Consider the following 26,064-nt stretch of genomic DNA (forward strand, 5'->3'; position numbering starts at 1 on the left):
CACCGTTTCCCGATTTGCAGTTTAGAACATGTGACCGACCTGCTCTTGTCAGCGATTTAAATATTTCTATTCCATTGCGTTGCGAGTCAACGGAACCCACCTCGCCAACGAGCTCACGAGGGAAGGGCTAGTGTTACTTAAAACCATTACTTGCTTCTTGGATGGGCGCTACCGAACAGCCGAAGTGAGGTTTTCTGCATTGCTCTTGACAAAACGAACTGAAGGTTGAGTGTGCGCCGGGCGTGCTTTGGTAAAGGGATGATCTTACCTGCCACCATTGTGGGGTGAATTTAGGTCCATACCAGAAAGGAGTCACTGAAACTCATTATCGGTTGCATGAGGAGAGTGGACGTATGTGTGCATTTAACTATATGTTCTCCGTACGTCGTTCTAACGAGCTGCGGGCGAAGCGAGCACGTCTACTCACAATCGACATCCCGGACCAGTGAGTAAAGCTCGAAAGACCTTTTCTCTAAGAGAAAATGTCTTCTGGCACTCGGGACTGGATGACGCGCCTCCGAACTTTGTCACGCCCTGTTTGATTCCCCTCCTCAAACGATCCTTAACGCGGCTCGTCGAGCAGAAGAAAATAACCAGGGCTGTACTATGTCGAGAGGAAGTATGTCACTACGTATCTGAGAATAGTGCGTACCACACATCTTCCTGTATCGGTTTCATGTTCTGACTCGAACATTCACATAGTTGATCGATTCTGGGGATGTGGATATCGGAATTTCATGATGGCTTGTAGTGCTTTGGCAGTGCAGGAAGAACAGCCAACATACATGTCACTACTTCATGACGCGAATTGTAGGATGGAAGATCGGCATGTTTCTGCGGGGGAATCTGTGTCAAGACCTCAGGAGGGTCTTAAGGGTATGGGTATCCGTGGACTTCAAGCTTGGATCGAGTATTCTTGGGAGGAAGGTATGTTTAGCACTGCGAGAATGCAATCTACGAGTCCCATGATGCCTTTGGTAAGGATATGATCAGGAAGGCGCGGATGATAAGCACATGAAGCGAGAGCTTCTTGGGACTAAGAAATGGATCGGAGCTACAGGTGGGCGCTTGTGGACGAGACGACGAAAGATTTGTTGTTGAATGATTTCCACAGATATTCACGCTGCTTTCACAGCGTGCGGGATACCGTATGTGAATTCATATCTTTATCTTGCTCCCATCCGACTTGTGGCCGCGTAGGACATACCTCGTAGACTTCATCAGACCTAACTCATTAAAATCAAGACAGAAGTCAAACAATGAAGGCTCTCCCCTGTCCGCAACCAACTCGCTCATAAAGTGGATAACGCAGTATTTTGACGACACTTCAACCAGTGGAGCAGGCGACAGGACATCACCAGTGAATGCTTTTGGGAAATTGATGAGCGGAGGTGTTCTTATCACAAAGAAAATGCCTATCTTTTTACAGGCGAGTTTTTCGTTCCAGGAAAGATGTTCGTCAGTTCTGATATTAATGTCAGCATAAAGGACATTCGCGAACCGTCGTTGGTTATGAAAAAACTATATCGGGCGAAACGAATCTGTTGATATTCGACCCTTCCGAGTCTGTCGGTGCTAAGCTTCGTGCTGCCGCCCTCGCCCTATGGAAAAGTTACAAGGGGAATCCAAACCACGTCTCACCAAAACCGACAGCAACCGTGCCAACGAAACCATCTCATGCGCCTATCGTTATAGTTCCCAATTCTGACAATGAACCCCCCGATGCTGCAAGTGATGATGACGTTGTTCAAGTGTTGGAAGACGAGGTGAACACGCCTACTAAAATTGTGAAGCGTCGTTCCCCGTCAGTGGTGCAGAAATTCGTCAACACGTACAAGTACGCCACAAAGAGCAAGAAACTTCTTAGCTCGCCCACAAGGTTACCTCCATTATTGGATAGGAGAAACGCAAAGAAGCGGAGTGTCCGTACCCCCCCGTCGTCCTCTGATTCTTCGGAGGCAGAGGCAGTGCCCTCAAGAGTCACTGTGGGCAATAAACGCGTACGAGGCGGAAAGGGCCACGATGACGATGACGATGACGACGAGATTCAGGAAATAGACCAGCTAGACGAGGGCCATGAGATGGTTCTGTCCGTTAGTGATGAGGCCACCATCTCCAAGGATACGCGCCCCACTACTTGGGAAGGACCTGCGTCTCCTCCCCCAACCCATCCCGGCCCTCAAACACGATCCATGATGTCAGGCGTGAAGGATAAGATATCATATTTCAACTCAAAAGGCGCTAGTGCTGAAGAAGGCAGTGTTGATCCGATGACGTTGTCTGACGGGCTAGAACCTGCGAAGGTTTTAAAGGACTTCCGCGTCAGTCGAAAGGACCTCCTGTATGTCGCGTTGCTTTTCTTCCCTCCCCCCCCTTTTGGGCCTTGGGGGACCCCTAATCCTTGAATGGGTGGGTGGCTAACGAATTTTGTCTCCTGCTTACAGTAAATTTGATCAGTACCAAATCTTGTGTTTCCCGCTTTGGGCACCTCTAACTGCTGTACAGCAAGAAGATATGAAGGAGGTATCGTCTAACCCCGTTCAGGCCTCTTAAGTCGGCATTCTCTTAATCTGATAGCTCTCCTCCCCCCAAACTGGGGGACGACCAAGCCAGGATCGGAACGCCTATCTTCGTAAATGACCATATCCATTCTTTTTTCACCTTGAATGCGGTTCATTTCATTGATTCATTTTTGTTTACCAATGATAGGTTCCCTTAAGTGGGATTCCAACACGTTGCAGAGCGGATTGTATATTCAGAAGCTTGTATATTCCGTGTACCGTAATCAGCAACTTCTAATTACAAGCAAATTTAGTGCAAATCCGTCAACTTCCTTGTAAGCTTTGCTCAGCTGGGGAGCCGTCAGAGATCGCATAGGACTGCTGTACAGCTGGAAATGAAGGTGAAGATGCGAGGCTTACCATGCACAGCTCCCTGTGGACGTTTTCCACCTGAACGCTTTTGTACCATCCATTTTATCGAGCATTGAGTCAGAAGGTCAGGAGGATGGAAGACTGGTTACCTCGAAGCGTCCTTTCTGCCAGTTACAGCCGTAGTTGCGGTGTTTTAGCCCCACATTTTGGGGGTTATGCCTCGAGGCTGGCCGATTTCAGAGGTGGGGGGTTCGAGATAGTACGTACTCGCCAGCGTTTGATGCGGCTGGAGGAAGGATGTTAATATCTAGATGTGAACCTCCCATACACTTGCAATCGTACGTTTGTCAGATACCAAATGACCGGGAAGGCGGTGCCTTCGGTGATTGATCATATGTATATACTCGCGTCGGGATTTGATCCCTACTCGGGAGATGGAGACACGAGTTAGATTAATCACCCGCGTTCGTCCGGTGTACGTAATGAGCTCACACCACTTGGGAACGTGTCCGTAGTGAAGGATTTGTTCATCTGAAAAAAGCTAACGCGCTGCCCAGTGCTGGTTGGTGGCAACAACATCTGTCCGTAAAATCTCCGATCGGTGGATATCGGGGCGTCCGCGCGGATAAGTCACAGACTGGGATATGTGATATCCGAGGGGATCACGCAGGAAGAGTTCACGATGCACGAGGACGATTGATCTTAATGAATGAATTGGAAACGAGGCTAAGTGGGGAAGGTGAGAGGTCTAGGTGTGCAAGGTGTGTAGAACCTTCAACTTCGCGATCACTGCCCTTGCACTCTTGATGGAAGCCTCTGTTTCACAGAGAACGAGACACAACCAACGGTTGAGGGGTGGGAAGCGTGTCAAGTGTGCGTATCTGGCGCAACCAGCACAACCGGTGTGATAGGACTTGTACTTTTTACTACCCGAAACGTCGATTTGGTAACAAAGAGCTATGACATGGGGAAATGAGATTTGCTTTCCGCGCTTTTCTGATCGGTCATCATCCGTGGATACCATGCTAAGGTGTGGATGGACACAGGGGAAATGCGAGCAGTGCGAGTGAGCAGTAGGCAGGCGTAAGCAACTCGAAGGTTGACCGGAATGGCTAGTCAAGCCATGGCCTCGTCAATCATGGGGAGTTCCGCCAGAGCCGACGAGTAGATTAGGTAAGATGATCCTGCGGATGATACGAGGTTTTAGAAGCGAGCTTCAGAAATGCCCCACTCGGTTTGATGGTTGCCATACACTGTGAGGGGAATGACAGGGGCGATCCGTTGCTACTTTGCACGCCCTGGATGCGAGGCAAGGACGAATAAGATTGAAAAGATAGACCAACAAAATGCACGCGCGCGCAAGTAACGGACAGAGACAACACAACCAAAAAGTAAAGGAAAGAAAATTCCCAGCAACAATAGGGTCCACTAATGTGGTAGAAATGGACCTGGGAGCGGTCGAAGAACAACAATCATCCCTGGGGGCAAAGTTGATGTTCAAGCGCAAGAGCCTCTTGTTCAAGCGTTGCCATAGGAATTTTTTTGTCCAACCCTCGGTACAAACAAATACCCACTACTCTCCGGCTGTGTTTTCTCCCCTCTCCCCTCTCCATTCCTCTTCTTCCTTCTTCGCCTCTTCACATCTCGGGACCGCGGTCACCACACTCACAAGACCGCTCGGCGTTATCATCCATCTCGTATCTTTTATTCTATATTGGCTAACTCTTCTCCTCCTCTCCGTCTTTCGCTTCTTTGAGCAGTTCAATCTTGCTCCGGTCAATTTCCTCTTCGCCCTTCCCATAAGCAACTTCCCCTTGCCACGAATAGCTCTCGCTGGTCGACGACATTCGCAGCCTTTTATAAGACCTCTTTACTCTCAGATGAACTATTCCTCTTCCAACCCTGGGCCCATTGTAACCCCAACGGAGGGCGCATCCCTTGGCGTCTCTCCGACTCCTAACCGGAAGCCTTCAGTTCCCAGCTTGCGCATTGTGATCGACACACCGAACAGAGATGGCTTTAATAATACTGACTCCGGGTATATGACGGCTCTCTCACCACTCCAGACGCTCGAGAGCCAGACCCAATCCTCGCATCCAAGATCGACTGCATGTGTCCCCGTCCGGTCCGCCTCCGTACCCTTACCAATCTCCAATCCTATCTTTCAAAATCCCGAGCCATTTAGACCATCGCCGACTGGCTCGCCACCCACGAGTGCCCCGTTTGCTGTTGTGCCTGAGAGACCCCCTCTGCCCTTTGGAAAGAAAAATGTGAAGAAGCTCAGTCTCTCATCAGCCGCTGATGCTGGAAGACCGCAATTGAGCCCCGCACTTTCGACATTCTCCCTGCACTCCATTGCACCAAACAATGTCCCTGTGTCCCTCCCGTCATCGCCACACTACTCTGCTCCATCATTCAGCTTAGTGGGTGCCACTACCGCAGCGCAATCTTCTCATATAACATCTGCCATCCCCACCCGTCGAAGACCATCTGTCATGTCGCTTCCAGCGGGATCTTCCTCCAACCTCCGTCGGCGAGAGATTGAGGACGATGGCGAGGGAAATCCGTACGAGGACGGTCCGATTGAGATCTTGCCCGGTATCTGGCTCGGTGCCGAAGAGAATGCTGTCGCGTGGGATGTTCTTTCCGGGAACAAGATTGGTGCTATCCTGAACGTCGCCAAAGAGGTCATGTTGCCGCTCGACACGGAAACTCCTTCGAGGACGGATGGGAATGTAAAGTATTTCAACGCGGACCCATCGTGTGGGAGACCGGAGATTGCTTATTTGCACCTGATGTGGTCACACGGGCAGTCAGATCTAGTAAAGGATGGGTTTCCTGAGGGTCTCGGATTTGTTGACCAGTCGCTGTCCAGGGGAACAGGTGTTCTGATACAGTGGGCGACTCCTTTTTATAGCCGTTTTCTTTTTGACTGATTTGGGTCTTTCACCCCAGTTGTCAGTGCGGGATATCGCGCTCTGCCACTGTAGCGATTGCATACGTCATGCGAGCAGCCTATGCGCCTGATGCCCCTCCACATCTCGTGGCGCTGAAGAGGGACGGGGTGCAAGGCTCATACCAGTTCGTAAAGGCGAAGAGCAGTCTTGTAGGGCCAAATATGTCGTAAGTTTTCCCTCGAGGTGTATCCATGCTGGTCCCCCAACTTTCCGTTAGGCTTATGTACGAGCTTTTGGAATACCAGCGGAGTTTAGAATCCCCTTCAACTGAGAGCCCTCAACAGTCAGGTGAAGAGGAATGGCTAAAAAAACGACAAGCAATGGACGAAGAGGAGGACGTCGAGTCCCAAAGCAATTCCCCCAGTCTGCAAATGGGGATCGAGAGAGCCGAGGCGCAGGAACTCGACCAGCGGATGATCATTCGTCGGAATCAATCACGCACGTCACTTGCTTCAACGACAATGTCCTCCGATGCAGGCGGATGGAGAAGTCGTTATGGTTCTTCGTTCGGTCCTAGTGCTTCGAGAAGTCGAGCACTCAGTGTGACGAGTAGTCGAAGCAGTGTCTTCAGTGCGGACTCGCTCATTGAAGTGGATGAAGAGAACGAAGACGTCATAATGAATGACCCGTCCGAGTCTGGCTCGCCATCTCGCAAGGCTAGTGAAGAGATGGATCCGGATGAATTCGGCAGCAACGTGTTGACGTTTCCATCGGGAAGGTTACAACAACGAGACGCCTTTGTTTTGCCAACTGTTGTGCCCGGAAAGAGGAAAAGTGTGGCTTCATTGGGTTCAGCAAGTGTCGGACGAGGCAGCTTCGCGAAACACCGACCATCATTAGATTCTTTAAGTGTTGCTTCCACTTCGATCGCAACATCGACGTCGACCACTTCGTCCACTGCTGTTTCCATATCTGCTTCTGCCTCGTCGTCAAGGCGAACCAGCGATGCATCGATACCTTCTTCTGGTTCCGAAAAACTTTCCTTCCATTCCCTATCCTCCGTATCAGCCGGCAGATTCCCGTTTTACCCCAGCATAACGATGCCCTTTCCCCGTCGTCGATCGGATTCCCCATCGCGTGGCCCTCCGCCCGTGCGGAGAAGGAATGGGGGTTCGTCCCCTGCTGTGTTGGACCCAGTTCCGCCTTCTCCAAGTACCAGTGAAGCGAAGGAGAGCGAATTCTTTCCTAGAGAGAAACGGAAGTCGCGTCCTAGCCTGAAACTCCCGTTGATGGCGGAGAAGCCTATTGCGGGGGTATCGGTCTATCAGGATAGTGACAATAGCAGCACTACCCCAGAATCCGTTGCCAGCACGAAAGACTCCATCACGACGGCGGCAACGACTGCTACGATTGCAACCTCCAGGACCAAAGCTTCTCGAACGTCGTCGTTCTCGAGTACTGGTTCGGGGCAGTCGGGTTCAAGCGCGCGGAACAGGGGGCCAAGGAAACAAGTGCCTCCTACTTACCCAGCACGAACCACCTCGATGAGTCTCATCGAGGCAATCACTACACCCCAGCAAACCTTATTTATTTTCCCTGCCTCGCCTCCACGTTCACGCGTCATTTCCTGCTCAGGGGGCTCAAGACCCATCCCTGTCCCCTCGACTCCTTCCACAGTGTTACTCACGACGAATATGAACCCACAGGCCCCTGTGGGCTCACTGACCTCATCAGATCTTGGCGCAGGCTCGCGTCCGTCATCGCTTTCATCAGAAGCATCTTCCGCTACGCACACTACTGCATCAGGCGGTGCAGGTGGTGTTATTGGTGGACGGCGTAAACGACTGAGTGCGATGTTATCCGGTTTTGCACCTTCTTTTTCTGCGCTACGGTCTTTTCAGAATGGCACGGGGAAGAGAGGAGAGTGGAGTGGAGCGGGACCGAGTACGCCCACTACTGCCACTGCTCACGTGGAAGCCAGAGGATGGGTTATGAGTGGAGCTAAGCAATCCAGCAATGCTAATGGTGCTTCGGCGCCGCTCTCTCCCCTTGCTACTGCTCGTCCTTTTTAGGTGAATGAAAAGATTGTTGTTTATGGAATCCATGTCGTGAGATTATGACAGGTCTCCCCCCGACCCTCTCTCTCTTTGGACGGACAAATACAAATTAGGTTGCGTTGAATATGGATCGGACATATGTTTTATCATTTCGACTTCTTGATGCCGCGGCCGCTTACTTTTCGATTCAAAGCCGTCGGCGTTAGTTCCTTTTCTCCCCCCCTCCCCACGGTAAAAAAAATCAACAAAAAACGGTTTTTTAAATTGCTCGCTTTACAACGCTGCTCATCCTTCATCCTTTGCGCGCTCTCTTGCAATCTTTGCGATCATTTCACCTCATCGCCTCTTCTCTTTGTGCTTGCTGCATCCCCTCCCGCTCACCGCAAACACTTGCTTTCAATGCTTTCATTCGCATTTCTAATTGCACTCTTTGCTGCTCAATTCTGCCACCAATATCCGCTTGGACTGGGTCTCTTTTCCCCCTTTTAATTTCCATTCTTCGTTTCGGGTTCTTTTTTTCCGTTAGCCTGTTGTGTTATCACATGGATGGTTTTTTTCTCTGGAATTAAAATGCGCGACGCAAACATTGGAAACGCATCAAATAGTCGAGTGTTCGACATCAGATTCACTTCGGACGGGGGAGTACGTGTGTGGGTTTTGCACGAGGTGTATCTTCCTGACGCACAGGTCGTGAACTCCTCTTCCCCGAGTATCTCTTATGTTATTTGAGGCAGAAGCCAGTGTGCCAGGATGCTGGCACAAGTCGGTGAGCGATTTATTGGTATCCTGATGGCGCTGGGTGGAGGGAAGACAGATCGCTAGAATAAAGATATAATTATGCAACTATATTTCTTGGCGAAAACCAACCAGCCAGTGCCGCTCAAACTCAGCGGCCAAGAAGCCTGAAACTAGAGAGACAGGCGTATGGTTTCTGAAGTGCCCGAATTTGTGCATTGAGAACTCAGATCCCAGCAAGTACTAGTGCTCGCGGCCAATTTGGGGACAAGATGACTCCAGTCTTAAGAATCATCACAGCCACAATCTACTTTGCAGAATCCAGGAATGCAAGGGTGCATATGGGTTATCACGGTTCCAACTGCATTAGCATTACATGTTTCAAGTGTTACAATGGTCGATATCAACAGGGTAGAAAAGATAAAAGTCCCATGAATGGAATAGATGAAAGTGGCCTCGCAAGTACTGTTCATTCAGTGTGAACTGCACATTGTCTTCCACATATCCTTCAGATCAATTTCCAGCGCAAATTGAGACACCGCTGTCATCAAAGCCTTAGTGGGCATTTTTTTCCTAAACGCTTTCCGGTCCTCATCCTTTGGGATGACAAATACAAGCTTCCATTGCCACATCTCTCGGTGTTCATTCTTCAGCGCGTCCCAAAGTTGTTTAATGAATCCCATCTTGACTGAATGCCGGGTAGTAGAGATCGTATACTGAAACATGACAACACCGGTGATGGTGTGATTCTCATCCCTTTCGAAAGCAAACGAGTCGATGCCAGTGAGGTTGCCAGAAACCGGTCGGTAGTACTTGGTTGCATCCGGATGATGGACCTCATCAAATGGAAAACGGGAGAATTCCTCCACCTTGGGGTCGATGTGTTCCAAATGCAGTTGCTGTTCACTGCCATCTTCGAGTACTCGTATGCAAAGGGCATCTCTAGCGCGTTTGACAACATAGACATGTCCAACAACTTCGAACATCAGACCAGCCGTGGAGGCTGTAGAGGGGTCCTTCATAAAATTGTAGAAGTATTGGGCTGAAGCGTTGACCAATTCCGATCCCTTCATCTCCATGAGCTTAGTGAAGATATAGTGGGAAATGATCTGCGTGCATGAGCTCGATCGGTCCAAACCTTCTGCATCTTGGAGGGGATTGATTTCTACCAGACGGTGGCTGTATTCCTCGGGTTCAGTTGTCACCACTTGTTGGAAGAAGTGGGTTGGGGTGCAGCCTTGAATGGTCGAGTCAAGGTCGCGATCCACCTCCCGTTGCGTACGATCCAGTAGATACCTTGCCGAACCCCCATACCTCATGAACGCAATACGCCAACCATTGTCTTCAGTCCTCTGCTCCATGGCATAACCGCTGGGAGAGATCAGTACTCCCAGGCCTCCTTATTTATGTAACTGACAACTCACCGAGAAACATACACTTCTTGCCAATTCCATGTTTTCATGTAAAACTTGTTCACATGATTTTCCTTTACCCATTTACGCACCTCTCGTGGCTTGGGCGACGATACTACCAAGGTTCTCCATCGCGGCGCCAGACTGTTGACACTCTCACCCGAACTGAGATCGAAGAGACTAAGGCCATCCAAATCGCCCCTTATAACCGCGAAGACCTCGGGATTAACCCAATCATCGAAGGAATCGAATGGAATACTGTAAACGCCAGAGCTGAGAAAGGCGAAACGCATTGAACGCGACTTGGAAAGCACGGTGGGCTTTCCTTCTGCGAGCCGATTGACGAGACAGTACGTCAAGTAGACAGTCTTACCTTTAGGGGCGTGACTGGTTACATTGTGCAACGACAATCCAGCACGAACTCACGCACCTATTCCAGGTTGTCCAGTAAGTAAAATTGGCGTGCGGCGACTGCGCCTAGCGATGTCTGATTGTCTCTGCTCCTCCACGAATGCATCGAGTTCACGGTATTCATCCCGCACATAAAATGTCGCGTCGAGCACGTTTTTTACCAGGTATGACACATTCGGGATCTTCATTAGGTCGTAAAACGATGCTTGAATGTTCGCCGTAGCATCATCCATTGCGACGTCCTCTGTCTCAGATTCTTGAGATTGGGATGTCTCATCCTTCGTCGGAGTATCATCCATTGTAACGTCCTCTGTCTCAAATTCTTGAAGTTTGTAACTGACAGCAAGGCCGGGCACCTGGATTGAGGATTTAGTAATGATTTGACCCAAATGAGGCGCGTTTTTCCAGAGATAGTTGTGGACGATAGCCAAATCGCCATACTCTGGATCATGTGGAGTGATACGGGGGGCTGTTTGTTGGGTATCGGCGGAGTACACGGGGAAGTCAATAATGTGTAAACTCAGTAAGGGGCCAGGAGTATATGCACTGCGTACCTGTATTGACGGTTCGTTTGGAGAGGGCTAAAGAATGGTTAGCCTGGCGTGCCAGCTGAGCTGAACTGACGAAGCGATACAACTCACGACGCTGTAATTTGACTATCACATGGACCAGGCCGTTACCCGAGTCTTGTCCAAAAACGTCGTTTAGTTCACTATCACCACGATCAAGAGGATCCTTTGTGGCTATGCTGACTGTTGCTCTATCAATAAGCTCTCCATCGCCCCTCCACGTCAAATTATCAGGCTTCTTTGGATGAGCACAGCATTCTCCAGACAGAAGAGCCTACTTACCTTGTACACGACAAGCTCGCTGTAATCGTAATATTCGCGCAGCAGCTTGTGCTTCTGATAAATTTTATACCGGAGTTGCTCGACAATTTTGGCACCTTCGAGATCTAGAACAAAAGGACCTAAGGTGAGGTTGGGACAGATGACGAAGTATGATAGACGCTTCGGAGGGTCCAGGGTGGTTGACGAAGTTGGTTGGGCGCGACGACATTGCGACATGGTTGACGTGAGTAAACCTAACCACATCAAGCACATGTGCCAGAAAAAAAATTTGGAGAATGAGAAATCTGTTTCAAAACCAGCTAGGAGCAGCGAAAATTCCAACGAATTGAGGCGGGGGAGAGGTTTTCTAAGTTAAATTCTGGAATCAGGCTTGACGTTTGCGCGGTTTTGATCAATCGATGACAGATTGCACGCGAGCGCAACCCACGCAGACTGCGGAAATTTGGAAAAGACCGAGTGGGTAGGAGTTCTGCATCCGACCAAGATACGAATTAGCCACGATCGATGTAAGTTGGATTCCTGGAATGGACTGCGCAATCAAATATACATCTAGTTGCCCCAACCAAACCCTATATATTAACTTGGGCATTATTGCCACGTAAATCGCATTCGACTTATTACCTCGGAACAACTTGGGGCAAAGAGGTTGGATCACGCTTTAAAATTTGACCCGACGCCGTCCTCACATCAAGTCAGAGGGGGTTGGGCCGTGGGAATTGCATATTCTCCCGAGCACCATCGGAATGGCATTCAGACTCAACGCAACGCTTCTAGCTGTAAGAGAAAAGCAGAGTAACTGGACTCGTTCTCCAGTGGTTTTTTTTTGATAGCTGGTTGGATTTGTATTGGTACATTTGCTGGGAGGTGGGAATGAGCAGTGTTGATTAGACGCGCTCGCAGCCGCTTCCTCTTTTTGGTGGCAACTGGCTGTCCCAGGATCCGATGATCATCACTCTGGCTACATGCCTAACCTACCTATAAATAACCTTAGGATCATGTTGTCCTCCTGGTAACTTGGCTGTTCCCGAGTTGCATACCTTCTTCTCGACCCGCAGCATGAATAGTTGTTGGCATCATAACCAATCTGGCAAAACATTCACTCCGAAGCTCCTCGTTATATGACGAGCGCAAAGTACGGAACTTATCTCTGCCCCCCCCCCTTTTAATCTATGTTAAAATGCGGTCTGCCTATTTCTCACTGTTGCTTCTCGCTGGAATCCCTTACTCTGCAGGACACCGGCGTCACTTCGGGCTTTCCAAACGCCATGGTGTTGACTTCACCCCGGCCCAGATTGCTGCTGTCAAGGCTCGACTGGCTGCGGGTGCGACACAGAGGTTTGTTCTTGTCGCTTCAAGTCTACAAGTCCAGGTTGCTGTGTATCTAACTGGTCTGCTTGTTCTCCAGTTGGGAGGTGGGGACTCGTGCTACTGCCCTGCTGGAACTAGACTATCCGAATCTCTTCCTCTATCGCGAGAATTCTATTCCGCCAAAGTTAAGGGGAGGTGGAGCCGGATCAGAGGTTTTCGCTATCGTGGATTGGGTAGTTCAGAAAAAGCCTTCTCACATTCCAACATTTTGGGATGTCGCTGCCGCGGGTGATCCGCCTAGTGAGCCTTTTTTGCTGGGGGATATCCAGCATCATGCGTTGGTTGAAACACAACATTTCTCTTAGGTATCGGTATACCCGCGCTGATTCGTAACTGGACGGGTACCGGGAAGATTTCCCGGACCGCTGGTGTTGATGCAACTTCTCAGCTCGAATTCCTTCTATATACTAACTGGCGCACACCCAAGGGTGCGATGTCTCACCGTCGTCCGCCGCAGCCCGTCCAGCTCTGGTCAGACTTTCTTTCTATGGCTCCTCCATTCATCTCACACTACGGTATGTTCATTCGCATGTTCCCCAGACTCTGTCAACACACTCTTCGATGGATCCGTTAGGTGCACTTCAAAATAACAGGACCCTTGTCTATGAAGGTTATAGGCAATGTAAACTTTACCGTGAAGCCTTGCTTGACGGCTCGGGTCTTCTTCAACACATCATCCTCGGTGCTTCGGGGCAGGATCACCTCCACTGGTCAACAGGAAATGCATGGGCTGTCAACGGAATGCTCCGTGTTCTTCGCATCATCCAACTCTCTGACTTTGCTCTCGAATTCAAGAGCGAACAATCGGATCTCATCGGTTGGATCACGACCCTTCTGCAGAAGGTTTGGTCGTTCCAACAGGATGATGGATCGATCCTCAACTACATCGATGAAAACCCTAACTCGGGTCTTCATCACGTCTTCCACGAATCTAGTGGTACGGCATTGTTCGCTGCTTGCACTTATCGTCTTGCTACCATCCTCCGTGGCAAGATTCCCGGTAACCTTTTGGCCAGCGCCGAAAAGGCACGTCAGCACATTATTGCAAAGATTGGTTCGGACGGCTGGTTGGAAGGAGTTGTGAATCCCATGAATTGGAGGGTTGCTGGGGAACATAGTGCCGAGGGTCAGGCGTTCGTCGTTATGCTTGCTGCGGCTCATAGGGATTGGAAAGGATCAGAATGATGGAAACCCCTGACCACTCTCACTCGAGGACGAGCGCGAAACCTCGACAAATATTCTCCGTACTCATCTCATCCGTTTTACTCTCATTTTTCGTGTTAAGGTGGATACCGAGAATCCGAGCATTCGAATATCATTATTCATCAAGTCCCTATCCCACAAGACAAGGACCGATCCGACACGACACTCCCATACCTATACCCTTCGGAGAGCGGCACAGAACGCACCACATTTCATTCGTGAGCACTCCCTCCGAGAGTTGGCTGGCGTCAAGCGCCCATCGCAATTAGTCTCAAACTCGTCCGGAGGTGGTGCAGTCCTATTGGGCGGTTTTGTATCCATTCCCCAACAACTGGGCGCTACCCAATGCAGCAAGTTCCGAGGACGGTCGCCTGCACCCAATCATTGTAATTTAATCCTTTTGGAGGTGTCATGCCTTCTTCACCACTCGTTTGAACAGGATGATGGAAGCTTGACAAAGAGCGTTTGCTAGCAAGCGAGATTTACCCTTTGAATCCGGATATCACTCCTGATGGTTGTATGAACGCTTTTCGAAATTCGTTCGACAGAGTTGCCCGGATGCTTTGCGATGCTGGGCACCAGTTTGATATATGATATCTGGCTAGATCGGGTGTTGGCTGACGCCGCTCCAAGCCTGCGGTTCATGTTTGGTATTGTCTAATTTCGATTGTCCTAGGGTCTACGCCGCCTCGTTTCTATGCTCTTGGGCCCAGTGCTCATCCTCTCGGGCCGCGAAATCGATATAAGGTAATATGTATCAAGAGCGCACGCACTAGCCGCATACTTGCATTTACGAGCTGTGCGTACATCAGTCGTTAATGGCTAGTTTCACTATTGGCTGCATTGGGAATGCACATTCATCTACAACGTTTTCCGTGGGATGAACTAGTATAAGAAATTTTAGAGATCACAGGCATGCACGATGTATGGAGGGTGTACGACATCGGATCGAGTGACGCGTTCCATCTGCATATTGCTATGAGTACATACCAAGCAGAACTAACCTTGGCTCATGCTCGCTTGCAATATTGTTCTGTCATTCGGCCGCACGCTAATCCCCTGCCTTGATTCACATGCACTGTGACGTGTGCATTAATCCCAAAGCGCCATCGATATACAAAAATCACGTATTTTATCCGTGAACAAGGAAACAATAACACGGCGAACCATGAATATAGTTGTACAACCACGCCGACACCTAATATCTCTTTCACCATGTGCACGGAATATTTGCTAGAATTCGCCTCGCCGTACTATCCTTTCGTTACTGTCGGTCGCCCTCGGATTCCCTTCTCATGTAACCTTCTTGCAATTAACATGGCCTTTCGGCAGCCTGCATGCGATTTACAATTGATTTCCGGTCTACAATATTCCGATTTTCCCCCTGGTAAACGCTGATCACAATAGGCGGCGAAGTTGAGACCCTCTTATGGACTATCCGCCCTAACAATATTGAATGAGCATCAGACCAACGTAAACGACGATCCAGATCTCAGAAGAACCAACAATCGGAAACCTCATCGTCTGACCCCCGTTTCAAACTCTCTGAGATGCGCACAGGGTCGCCTACGTAGGGCAGTTCATGCGGGTGCGACCCTAATCCCCCTTTTCTGCCGATTAGCAATCCTCCGCCACTCATCGCCATTGACGGCTGGACCCGCGTCTGAACTCTTGAAATGGAACTGGTACAAAGGATAGGAAAACAATCCTTCTGGTCTGCCTAGGCTTTAAGTTAGCTAGTCTGGAACTCGCCCTGACGGAGACCATTTCAATTGCGCTTTGGTCTGCACAAAAAGGGTTGAAAAGCAAAATTACGACCAGATGTCCGTCGCTCCCCTTCATCCTGTGCGGTTTCTTGAGATTCCAGATGCACAATTGATCAACATCGATGCTTCATTCAAACCGAGCAAAGCTTGTCCCTACCCGGGCAAAACCGAGTCGTGAGGATCCAGGGGTTTGCGCTTTGGATTCACGCATGCCCAACGACATTGCTCCGCGAGTCTACATGGCTATAAAACCCCAAATCCTTTATTTGGACCCCTACCTTAACCCTCCCTAGTCAACCATGTCTGTGAGCCAAATGCCTCACCTCATCCCGGGTAAGTTATGTCCGTGCGCTGTCAATCCTCTTCTAACAGTTTCATTAGCCCCCGTAACAAAGCTTATTATTTCTTCTGGATCATGGAGCTCGGAACACATAATCCCCCCACTCAACATCGCTTCCACCACGCCGGGGCACATCTTTTTGCCAAGAATTGACACATTCTATCAGGTAATGAAGAAAACATCGTCTTTGGTAACGTGAGTTGTATCATTTAATGTCCTACAATTTTCGCCCAACATCCCTACAGAACACTTCAAGGGAAATATTTTGAAATCGTCCGAACAGGTCCCCTGGCTCCAACAACAACTCTAGGTTGGCTGGAGCTGGGTAGAGATGGTCCGATCTGGAGAAGAGGGCGGTTGGATACGAGGGAATCAGATCTCCCCCGGGTTCCTGGCCCCTACGGTCTCCAGGAGATCCGGGTCATGATACGGCCGATTTCAGGGATTCCTGATTGTACTAGTGAGTTGGTTTCTTGTTGTTTTCGAACCCGGGCTGCACATCTCTGACATCCCTTAGGAACTACCCCACCTATCTTAGAAGATCTGTTCGTAGTTTCACAAGCGATTCCTCCCCAATCCCTGTACGGGATGGTGTACAACGGCACACCGGCAGACGCCGCTTCCCCCTTGACTCCATCCGCTTGCACATACCCCTTCCGCAGCCCTGGGCCTTCCAGTGGCCCCTCTGTTGGTGGAGGGAGGCCACGGAGGCCAGAAACGTCGAGGGAACGGCAGGTGGAACAAGCTGTAGCAGGGCCAAGCCGGCCCACACCTTCCACCAGCCGCAGACGGCAAACGTCTGCCCCTTACGGGAGGGCGAGTGAGAGGAGGTCAAGGGGTATAAAGTCCACTACACGTCGACAGCTACCCGTCACTCCACCAAACGTCCCCGCAACCGATAATAACCACCCCTATTATTGGTACCCACTCCAACAATCGTCTAACGCCTTTCCCGGAGAGGCGTTTCTAAACTTTGGAGCGGCCACCACTCCAGGAGTATTCGGGCAGCAGCCCACTGCAGACTCGTCCGCCCCCCAGCAGGGTTACGGTGCTGCGTCTCTGGGGGTGGTATCAGCACCCTATCCACTTACCGTCGAGGCGCACCAAGAGTCGCAGTTATGGGCCCCGACCTCCATCCCTGGAGGGGATATCCTGCAAAACATCTTGACATCCTTCCCGTCAGCCCCCGGCAGCAGTGGACACGCCCCCGCGCCATTGCCTCCCGACGACCATTTCTTTACATATTTTGACGTAGATCCCCAGGGGGAGCTTTGAAGCGCTTGGTTTTCTTGATCGGTAGCTTCAACAACTCACCACTTTCCCCTACCCTACTGATCTCGCGATCGTTAACGATCAGTTTGTACGAGTAGACGTCGATATTTGCAATCGCCGGAAAGTTCCGTGATGTTGATGCTTATTTGTGTCGGACATTATCTTTTCTTCTGACACCTCATATTCGCTTTCTTGCCTATGGGTACGTTTCTTTCCTTTGGAGCCTTTCCCCACCGCAGCGTGTCCTGCGAACGAACAATGATGAAGTTTTATTCATATTTGCACTTCTACGAACTCCTCACCGACCGAGGTGTAATGAATAGGCATTAATATTAGCTCTATCTGAGCTTCGTTCATGCTGCGTGTGGTGGTTTTGTTAATTCTTGCATGACGTCTTGTTGTGTTGGCGTTGCTAATGCAAGCTTTTCTTCAGGCATTTTCAAATTTACATACGGACCAGAGCACCGAGATACTTTGAATTCCTTCTGTGCTTTCCCACTTTGTACTGAATATTTGTTAGAGGTTGAGGTTGCATAATCCCCAGTGTATCTTATACAGAATGACTTCTCGCTTGAAGGTGGACGCTGTATTTTTAAGGCTGAGATAAGTGACAAGCTAGGGAACGCCCAAGATAGGAAACTAAAGTGAGATGGAGGTTAGTGATTCTCCCTATTAGTGCTAGTGTAAGTAAGTGTCGACAGTTCGGGCGAGACGGCGAACGGGGAACAAAGCGTGAACACAGCAGCCCTTTGAGCCCGCTGCATAGCCTCACGCATGGCTTCCGGATTATGGAACACATTCCTATCTTCCCGTTCGATCAAGGATGCAAGAAGCGATCCGACGAGAGAATCACCAGCCCCGGTGACGTTTACCACCGACGTATTCGGCAAGCTATGAGCAGGGAAATGTTGGAAAATTAGAACGTCTCCTTTGCCCGTTCTATTTACGACTAGATGTTTGTTCAGATCAGTGCTGGTGGAGAGCCAGGCACTTTGAATTGCTTCTTGTGGGTGTAAATGCATAGCAACAAAGACGCCTGATGGCCAGATTTGTATAATCAGACACCCTTTCTTGAATTGAGGGCGTCAACACTTACCTTGGGATCCACATTTGACGATAATATGTTGGAAGAAAGGTAGCAACTGGATCGTCATTTGTACCACTCCTTTCTGGGCCAAGAATTCCAAACTAGGCCCACTTCTAGCCAATCGTACAATCTCTTCGCTGAAGTTAGGCCCCAGTTGGAAATGATCAATGGTTTCGAACCAACGAGAAAACGACGAAGGACTAGCATCGGAGGCTTGCTCTAGGGGAGGGTCCCGAATACATCGGAAGAGATGTTCAAGTTCCAAAATGTTGGGAGAGATAAACGTGACTGGTTGGAGGGATGATACGGCAGGATTTGCTAAGTATTGCGTACAAAGTGCTGGAAGGATCCGAGTTGACTTGACGATCGAAGTGGGTTCAAACCAGACTATTGCGATAAGGCGTAAGTCGCATTTTGGATGGACGCAGCCGGCGTTCTCTCACTTGGGATATTACGTTCCGAAGCAAATTGCACCAGGTCAGATATGATGTCCGAACTTAAATTACCGTCCAACGCCACAATGTTTGGATCGGAGGCTTGAAGCACCTTGGAAAGCTGAACTCGTAGGAAGACCCTCCATATAGAAATGAACGAACGAAGAATGTACCTCACTGAATCCGAACGTATCTAGAGCTGAGAAGTCTGACACACCACCGAGAAGCTCCCCGGCTGGCGTCAAGACCATATTGCACACCGGTGTACGTCGATTGCCGCCAGACAACCCAGAAAGAAGACCGTCGCTTCGCATCCCGATTTGAGTGATCTCGGTAGACACGACAGCGCCGAGTTCGTCCGTTCCAATTGGGGAAACCAGCTGTACATACGAGGAAGAGGATTTAGAAGACCCTCGAGGGTCTAGCGATGAGAGACTTCGGTGGGCTGCCTCGGCCATGTTTCGCGCTACACCGCCAAGGGTAATTGACACTTGTCCTGGGACGGTTGACTGGGCAATGAGAGTGGAGTCTGTGGAAGTGTCCGCTCGAGCAACAACATCAACGGCTGCAGCACCTAATACAACAAGTCGTGCCTTTGGTGCTTGGTTGGCGATTGAAGCGGATAGAGATGACTTGGGCGCTATATTTGACGGAGAACCGACACCGATAGTGTAGCCGTCAGATAGAATCTTACAATTGAAGGATTCATTCCATATTCAACCAATACACAGCGCAAAAATGGCATACAGATCGAGACTTAGCTTACAGGCACTCTTGCTGATGCATGTTCTGCTCGTTCAGCAACAAGTTTTGCGTATTCCACGGCAATCTCGCCACCTTGAAGGAAGAGCCGCTCGATGTTACACAGGCATATTGTGGGGCTTGAAAAGAAACTCACCTATTCGAGATGTATTCTCGATCAAAGCGATATCTGCCAAGCCACTTTCAGCCAGCATGAGCAAGAAATTTCGTGAGGTGACTCACTGTTCGGGATGGACGATCCACCAGTGAGCTCAGCTACCCGGCGAAGCAACCACGGAGTGGCATCCTTGCCTGTCTTACTAACACCGTTTTCCTCTGATTCCTGAATGGCTTGTTCTACGGCTTGTTGGATTTTGAGCCCGGCGGTCTCGTATTCTTCAGGTATTGGACACGCTATAAGCGCTCCTGAATTAAGATTGAGCTGGTGCTGCGCATCTGGGCTCTTGTCAGATAATGATCGTTGGGCTAAGGCGAAGAGGAACCCTACAAAGCATTCTGGCAACCTGGGTCGCAGAATCAAAATTCCAGGGATTCTGGGGCAAAGAGGAAGATCAGAGATTGAAAGTAATGAGAAACACAACCTGAATACCTGAAACCCGCTCCTTCGAGAGAAGAAGGCCGGGAACTCTTTGGTTGGACCGAATGTGCCGACAGTCACGCCTTCTGTTTCAAGATATTCAAGGGTTCGGCCGATGTCGAGGATGGATTTCACCCCCGCAGACACCACAGCGATGGGCGTTCTCCCAAGCTCAGTAAGATCAGCAGATATATCCAGCGCTGAAAGGAAGATTAAGGGGTTATCCAGGATATGTTTGAGGAACTCACAGAGCTCGCCGCCCCTATGAACCCCTCCAAGGCCCCCCGTAGAGAAAACGCTTATGCCAGCTAAATGAGCTATGACCATCGTCCCGGCGATAGTAGTTCCACCGTCCCGCCGAGTGGCAACAGCGGGCGCTAAGTCGCGTCTCGACACCTTCACTCTTCCGCCGTTTGAAGGATCAGCAAGACGCTCCATCTGAGAAGGCTCCATCCCAACGTGAAGGCGCCGGAAAGTAGCCCAATGGTGGCTGGAATGGCGCCGGTAGATCTGATAATTCTTTCGCAAGAAAGCGCGGTGTCCAGATTGATCGGATGCGGCATTCCTGTGCAGACCGTAAGCACGCATACCAAAATCACTGGGGAGCAACTGCACCATGGGTAATTATCGCGCTTTCTAAAGCAACAACAGGCCTCCCCGCATTGATTGCTTCTTTAACCTCGGGGTGAATGGTTAAAGGCCATGCATGTTGCTGCGATTAGAGGTTAGAGAGAACTACTTTCAAACGCATGTGCAAACCTTCCCATGAAAATACCCCCGCGCAAATGATGGAGTTCTCGCTCGCAATCTACTGGTGTGGCGGCTGACGACTTGCATCGCTCTTTGAATCAACTCTTCGAATTCGGTTTCGGTGATTCTGTAATAGGTCACGAGCCCTCCTCCGATCCTTCGGTTTCCCCACATTGACCTTCGCCCTTTCCTCTGTCCGTTATGCTTCGGAGAATTTCACTGGGACCGAGGCGGACATTCGCAACAGCCCCATTGTCTGGGCTTTTGGGAAGAGCTAAAGCCGCGGCTCAGGCCTTGTCGACGAATTGGCAGGGCACAACTGCAGACGGTGGTAGTACTAAGAACTACATTAATGGGCAGTTTGTCGGTATGTGATGTTTTGGGGATTTTGGAGTGAGTAGCTTTGTGATCGGCTATTCTCGCAGAGAGCTCAACATCCAAGTGGCTCGAGATTCATGATCCGGTATTGCCAACACCCGATATGGAATCTTATGGAAGATTTTGACATGCTATTTACGAAGTCGACTCAAACACTTCTGACAAGGGTCCCAGAGACCACAGCTGAGGAATTCAATGCGGCCACAGATGCTGCATCGGAAGCCTTTAAATCCTGGAGTAAGGCGAGCTTACTGACCAAACAGAAATTCTTGCTGGAGTAGGTTGTGATGATTCTTCATGGATTTTGGGATCTTAAGTCCGACTATACCTTCAGTTTCCAGGCTGAGATTCGTAAAAATTCGGACGCTATTGCGGAGAGCATGACACTTGAGCAAGGGAAAACTCTTACTGATGCGCACGGCGACCTCCACCGTGGGCTTCAAGTAGTCCAGGCGGCCGCAGCTGTCACTACTACACTAATGGGGGAGAAACTTGAGGGTAGGCACCTTCTCATTGGATCTTAGATAGAGGGGATGATACTAATTCCCGGCCTGCTGTCTTCCTAGTGAGCAAGGACATGGACACTGAAATGCGAAGATTACCACTAGGCGTATGCGGAGTGTGCGTTTCTACTTGCTTTATTCCTCCTTCTGGTCCCTAATTGAGTGACAGAATTGCTCCATTCAATTTCCCCGCGTGCGTGACGGACTTAGAAGACATAAGACCTAATTAACCTCGTGCAGTATGATTCCATTATGGAGTATACCCTATGCAACTGCCACTGGAAACACCGTCGTCATAAAGCCATCTGAACGTGCTACAGGTGCCACCATGATCCTAGCCGAGTGAGTTAATCATCGAAATTACTCACTCCCATTCAAACGCCCCCTCCCAGGCTTGCCACCCGTGCAGGTTAGCTCCATGTGTGTTAACCGGCCATCATCGCCATCCTGAGATTTTCCAAGGCCTGCCACCAGGTGTGCTAAACATTGTGCACGGAACTGTGCCCACTGTCAATGCGATCTGCGACCACCCCGCTATCCGCGCCATCAGCTTTGTAGGAGGCGACAAGGCCGGGAAGCATATATATGATAGGTCGGCATTGGTTTCTTCCACTTAATACCTAATATCCATTAATGTTTGACTCAGAGGAACGAAAAATGGCAAGCGAGTGCAAGCGAACTTAGGGGCCAAGAATCATGGTGTTATCTTGCCAGATGGTGCAAGCCACTTTCTTGTATTATTGAAAATGCCTAATTGTTCCTTTCTCAGCGAACAAGAATCTTGCCCTTAATTCCTTGGTTGGCGCTGCTTTTGGAGGTGAGAATTTGTCCCTTTTCCTATTCATTTTCCCCGCCCATTCACCTCAATTCAGCTGCTGGCCAAAGGTGCATGGCACTCTCCGTTGGTGAGTGATGCCAACTTGCGTGAGTGACACTGGCTCGAATCTCCTCCTAGCTGTCTTTGTGGGTCCGGCGAAATCATGGCTTCCCGAACTCGTTGAACGAGCCAAGCTCTCAAAGTTAATGGGGGCTTTGAGCCAGGGACAGATATGTAAGCACGTCAACTGCCTTTGGGGATCATTGGGATAACCTCCAAATCAACATTCAGCGGACCACTCATTTCTCCATTCGCAAAAGAACGCGTGTCGCGCTTGATTGGTAGTGTTGAGAAAGAGGGTGGAACAATACACCTTGATGGACGCAACATCGTCGTTCCCGGCTACGAGAAAGGCAACTTTGTCGGCCCCACAGTTCTCGAAGGTCTTACCACAATGGAGGCTTATAAGTAAGAATTTTATTGACCTTTTAGATCAGAGAGGTTTCGCTGACCCCACTGATATAGAACGGAGATATTTGGGCCTGCGCTATTCTGTCTGACGGCTGACACGTTGGATGAAGCTATCTCTATCATCAATGAAAATCCCTATGGCAATGGTGCGGCCATCTTCACACAATCGGGGGCTACGGCGAGGAAATTCGAGAATGAGGTCAATGTGGGTCAAGTTGGCATCAACGTTCCTATTCCAGTGCCTCTACCGATGTTTTCGTGGAGTGGCAATAAGGTAGCGTGAGAGATGCTGATACAGGGATGGAATAATTTACCCCAAAAAATAGGGAAGTTTCTTAGGCGACATCCCCTTCTATGGCAAGACGTGAGAAAAGTGACTTCACCTTTGAAACCGGCGAACTGACCAACATTCCGTAGCGGTTTCGAGTTTTTTACACAACGGAAGGTGATTGAATCATTGGTCTCAAGCTTAACTCCTACCAACCACTTTGTGATTAGACCATTACGGCCTTGTGGCGTGCCGAGATGCGATTGGAGTGAGCAATCCACCCTCCTTGTTGCAACTCCCATGACGAAGCATTTCCAATACAGAATAAGGCTTCTGTCGATATGCCTACCCAGCATTGATACACACATAATCACCTGTCACCCCTGTGTATGCTATTGCATAAAATCGTATTACCTAAAGATTCATTCCGCTCGGAGAAGTGGTGCGATGAGGGTTGGCTGCTCTAGTGGGCCTCCCCCTCGTGAATAACCCTACCATGTCAGCACAAATAGGCATCCGATTTCGGTTTCCCATCATGCCGCCGCTCCACCGCCATACCTTTGGTCCTTATGAACCCCACACAGAATCGAATTGTCCCCGTATCATTATGTGTCAAGTGCGTCCAGGGAGCCATGCGGTTCGAAATCATTTATGTAAGCGACAGTGCACATCATAACAACCGGGCGACAACAAAGTCTCAGGCTCACCCTCACGGACAGGTACCTGCCATAACGTCAAATTGGGTTGTCTCACAAAGCAAGGCAGTGGTCAAGCCCCGATAAAAATGTGCGGGGGGGTCGGGGACCTGTCGGGATACATAAGCAGTGACGGCAAGTAGATGAGGTGCGAAGGTCTAATTGCACTATTTGGCTAAATCCTGTTCGTTCACTGGTCCCCTGGTTCCCTGTTTGAATTTCTTCCATTCCTCATATTTACCGAGCCATTCCGTATACCGCTCATCCTTCGCCCCGCCCAAAACAACGACTTCACTCATCGGCGAGCCGGTGCATCTGCCCTCTTCTGCGCACCATTACTTCCGCACGCTCATTTCAAAGACCTGAAATGGGTTACGAGTTCGAAATGGCAATGACATTCTCCAACCGTATCACAAAATTGATATCTAGATCAGAAGAGTGAACCAAAGTCATTTCAACGATTCTGTGTAGCTCCGGTCTGAGCAATGCGCGCGGGCGTCGATGTGGAAGCAACTCGACGTTACCTTGATCTATTTAACTCAAAGAGCCAGCCCCCCCCCCCCCTCCTCAGCTTTTTAGTCACCCACTATGAGCACATTCACGGTGACTGGCGCGATACTCAATGCAATGTCTGTTCCCGGCTGGTTTTCCAGGTAACTGAATCATTCTTCATTTTGATCAAGTTCTCTCGTCTCGTCCGATGGACTTTTCGGCTCATCACAATTCAAACCTACATCTGCTTCAAGCGATACATACCAGACATCTACCGGTCGAGGGAACGGTGACATTTCTAATGCGAGGTTCGGCCGGGTGCAGGAAGATTATGTAATTGACCGCGCTCAATGGCTCGATGCACACTTTCTCTCGGTGGTGCGCAGTCTTCTGGAAGCATTCTAGACACGAGCACACCTCAACGCTGTCTTTCCATTCCTTGAACGTTGATCCTTGGTCAGAGGCTGCTCTTTATATGCGATCCACACTAGAATTTCCGACAGCTTTGAGGTCCCGAAGTTTCGCTCCGATTGGCAGTGTGTGGAGGGTGCGGATGAAAAAGCACTCATTAACAGAACAATTTTCTACAGCGGCCCGTCTCAATTCGTATGTACCACGACAAGCAGTACAAAACAGCCACTCGGACATCGTTATTATACAAGCCTATTGCGCAGGCGGTCGCCCACTGATTCTTAGCTGGCTGTTCATCGAAGTGGTTGTCAACATTCTAATCGTTACATCCATGTAGCACTTCTTATCAAACAATAAACTGGGTTCCGGGGGTAAGTGACTATCGGAAGACCCCCAAACATTATCTCTTCACAGTGCTAATATATACGCTGTCAACAAGTGTCGTCAAACATAACCGTTTCCACGATATCCCTCGCAGCTTGTTTACGACGATTAGGAGGTGAGAAGATAAATGAAAGGAGAAATGAAGAAAGCAAGTGGGAATCCAAGTTGGGGCCCAAGAAATGGAGAATGCCAAGGTCCATCAATTGAGTGCGAAGAGAAAATTGCAAGCTGATTATGGTTTCCGCAGTACATGGTTGTCATGATATTGACATACGCGCGCTTTCAGAATACACAACCATAAAGTGTCCTGCCTGTGACTCTTGGTGCCGGCGGCAACGGGAACGTATTGAACCTTAAGCTTTCCTCTAAATCGTGTTGGCAGGTGTGAATGGGGCTACGGCTTATGTCAATGTCTCGGTGACTTTGGCACTTGTCTGTGTTAGCGGACTCCGTTGGCAGAGGCTGCCTTGTGGCAACGTTGCTATATAGAACTAATGCGAATTGTGACCAAAATGAGTAATCTGAGTCCCGAAAGGTGCTCCTTCACTTTCACTGAAAAGGATTTGAATGAACTTGGCATAGGCGACTGCGAGCACGTTTCAGGTGCCCTGATCACTTCAAATTGACTGGAACTACTTACTGCTAACAAAAAGTGGGCCATTCTCTCGTATGGGATTGAGAGTAAAGCTGGCACTTATCACCAATTCATAAACTCGAACACATCTGGACCGGACAAGAAATATTCTGCGATCTTCTCCAGATATTTGGGTGTAGGTATGTCTTTCTTTCTCAATGCTTCCAAGTCCCCGCCAAACGAGTCAGGACCAAACGAAATCACTGCAAAGCCGCG

General features: G+C 49.6%; 9 protein-coding genes across 9 annotated transcripts; 5 read left to right on the forward strand and 4 right to left on the reverse strand.

The window, feature by feature from the left end:
• Positions 1-40: 40 nt before the first annotated feature.
• Positions 41-3,379, forward strand: EI90DRAFT_3287946 (peptidase family C78-domain-containing protein). Its single transcript, XM_039067082.1, has 13 exons — positions 41-184; positions 257-348; positions 408-644; positions 703-927; positions 983-1,060; positions 1,115-1,148; positions 1,201-1,429; positions 1,482-2,341; positions 2,445-2,523; positions 2,578-2,632; positions 2,710-2,836; positions 2,991-3,132; positions 3,225-3,379. Exons 1-13 carry the CDS (start codon positions 162-164, stop codon positions 3,261-3,263), a joined length of 2,220 nt encoding a protein of 739 aa, XP_038918671.1. The 5' UTR covers positions 41-161; the 3' UTR covers positions 3,264-3,379.
• Positions 3,380-5,329: 1,950 nt separating this feature from the next.
• EI90DRAFT_2890557 (protein-tyrosine phosphatase-like protein) lies at positions 5,330-6,291 on the forward strand (the record flags this gene model as incomplete). The annotated part of the gene is made up of 3 exons (XM_039053987.1): positions 5,330-5,769; positions 5,829-5,996; positions 6,048-6,291. Coding segments are annotated over 3 exons (852 nt in total), but the record flags the coding sequence as incomplete, so codon positions are not given.
• Positions 6,292-9,035: 2,744 nt separating this feature from the next.
• On the reverse strand, positions 9,036-9,584 carry EI90DRAFT_2913577 (uncharacterized protein; the record flags this gene model as incomplete). Its single annotated transcript, XM_039054500.1, has 1 exon — positions 9,036-9,584. One exon carries the CDS (start codon positions 9,582-9,584, stop codon positions 9,036-9,038), a length of 549 nt encoding a protein of 182 aa, XP_038918673.1.
• Positions 9,585-9,982: 398 nt separating this feature from the next.
• EI90DRAFT_2913680 (uncharacterized protein) lies at positions 9,983-10,573 on the reverse strand (the record flags this gene model as incomplete). The annotated part of the gene is made up of 2 exons (XM_039054507.1): positions 9,983-10,347; positions 10,405-10,573. The coding sequence occupies 2 exons, from the start codon at positions 10,571-10,573 to the stop codon at positions 9,983-9,985; spliced, it is 534 nt and encodes a 177-aa protein (XP_038918674.1).
• Positions 10,574-11,170: 597 nt separating this feature from the next.
• Positions 11,171-11,978, reverse strand: EI90DRAFT_3048415 (uncharacterized protein; the record flags this gene model as incomplete). The annotated part of the gene is made up of 2 exons (XM_039059621.1): positions 11,784-11,978; positions 11,171-11,705 (listed from the first exon to the last, which is right to left on the reverse strand). A coding segment is annotated over exon 2 (273 nt), but the record flags the coding sequence as incomplete, so codon positions are not given.
• A 435-nt stretch (positions 11,979-12,413) lies between these two features.
• On the forward strand, positions 12,414-13,789 carry EI90DRAFT_3120563 (Six-hairpin glycosidase-like protein; the record flags this gene model as incomplete). The annotated part of the gene is made up of 4 exons (XM_039063320.1): positions 12,414-12,571; positions 12,642-12,844; positions 12,910-13,119; positions 13,179-13,789. The coding sequence occupies 4 exons, from the start codon at positions 12,414-12,416 to the stop codon at positions 13,787-13,789; spliced, it is 1,182 nt and encodes a 393-aa protein (XP_038918676.1).
• A 2,083-nt stretch (positions 13,790-15,872) lies between these two features.
• EI90DRAFT_3014686 (uncharacterized protein) lies at positions 15,873-17,188 on the forward strand (the record flags this gene model as incomplete). Its single annotated transcript, XM_039056808.1, has 4 exons — positions 15,873-15,906; positions 15,955-16,108; positions 16,159-16,373; positions 16,431-17,188. 4 exons carry the CDS (start codon positions 15,873-15,875, stop codon positions 17,186-17,188), a joined length of 1,161 nt encoding a protein of 386 aa, XP_038918677.1.
• A 653-nt stretch (positions 17,189-17,841) lies between these two features.
• On the reverse strand, positions 17,842-20,969 carry EI90DRAFT_3144885 (Indigoidine synthase A like protein-domain-containing protein; the record flags this gene model as incomplete). Its single annotated transcript, XM_039065200.1, has 13 exons — positions 17,842-18,221; positions 18,282-18,659; positions 18,716-18,818; positions 18,880-19,395; positions 19,473-19,543; positions 19,605-19,637; positions 19,691-19,903; positions 19,956-20,001; positions 20,058-20,245; positions 20,294-20,448; positions 20,505-20,610; positions 20,661-20,757; positions 20,805-20,969. The coding sequence occupies 13 exons, from the start codon at positions 20,967-20,969 to the stop codon at positions 17,842-17,844; spliced, it is 2,451 nt and encodes an 816-aa protein (XP_038918678.1).
• Positions 20,970-20,996: 27 nt separating this feature from the next.
• Positions 20,997-23,591, forward strand: EI90DRAFT_3144886 (methylmalonate-semialdehyde dehydrogenase; the record flags this gene model as incomplete). The annotated part of the gene is made up of 17 exons (XM_039065201.1): positions 20,997-21,162; positions 21,221-21,258; positions 21,317-21,450; positions 21,508-21,671; positions 21,740-21,794; positions 21,917-22,018; positions 22,091-22,098; positions 22,139-22,268; positions 22,323-22,393; positions 22,446-22,493; positions 22,549-22,581; positions 22,632-22,695; positions 22,785-22,961; positions 23,019-23,238; positions 23,291-23,328; positions 23,382-23,409; positions 23,556-23,591. 17 exons carry the CDS (start codon positions 20,997-20,999, stop codon positions 23,589-23,591), a joined length of 1,512 nt encoding a protein of 503 aa, XP_038918679.1.
• Positions 23,592-26,064: the final 2,473 nt, after the last annotated feature.

This window comes from Cantharellus anzutake (assembly GCF_015039405.1).
Source record: "Cantharellus anzutake strain C23 chromosome Unknown EI90scaffold_13, whole genome shotgun sequence".
NCBI classification, from domain to species: domain Eukaryota; kingdom Fungi; phylum Basidiomycota; class Agaricomycetes; order Cantharellales; family Hydnaceae; genus Cantharellus; species Cantharellus anzutake.

Bases quoted from the DNA above. Each gene is read 5' to 3' on its own strand.
- EI90DRAFT_3287946 (XM_039067082.1), top strand. From the start codon at position 162: ATGGGCGCTACCGAACAGCCGAA. The intron at 2,342-2,444 runs GTATGTCGCGTT...TCCTGCTTACAG, and splicing joins GTCAGTCGAAAGGACCTCCT to TAAATTTGATCAGTACCAAA. The intron at 2,633-2,709 runs GTAAATGACCAT...TACCAATGATAG, and splicing joins GGATCGGAACGCCTATCTTC to GTTCCCTTAAGTGGGATTCC.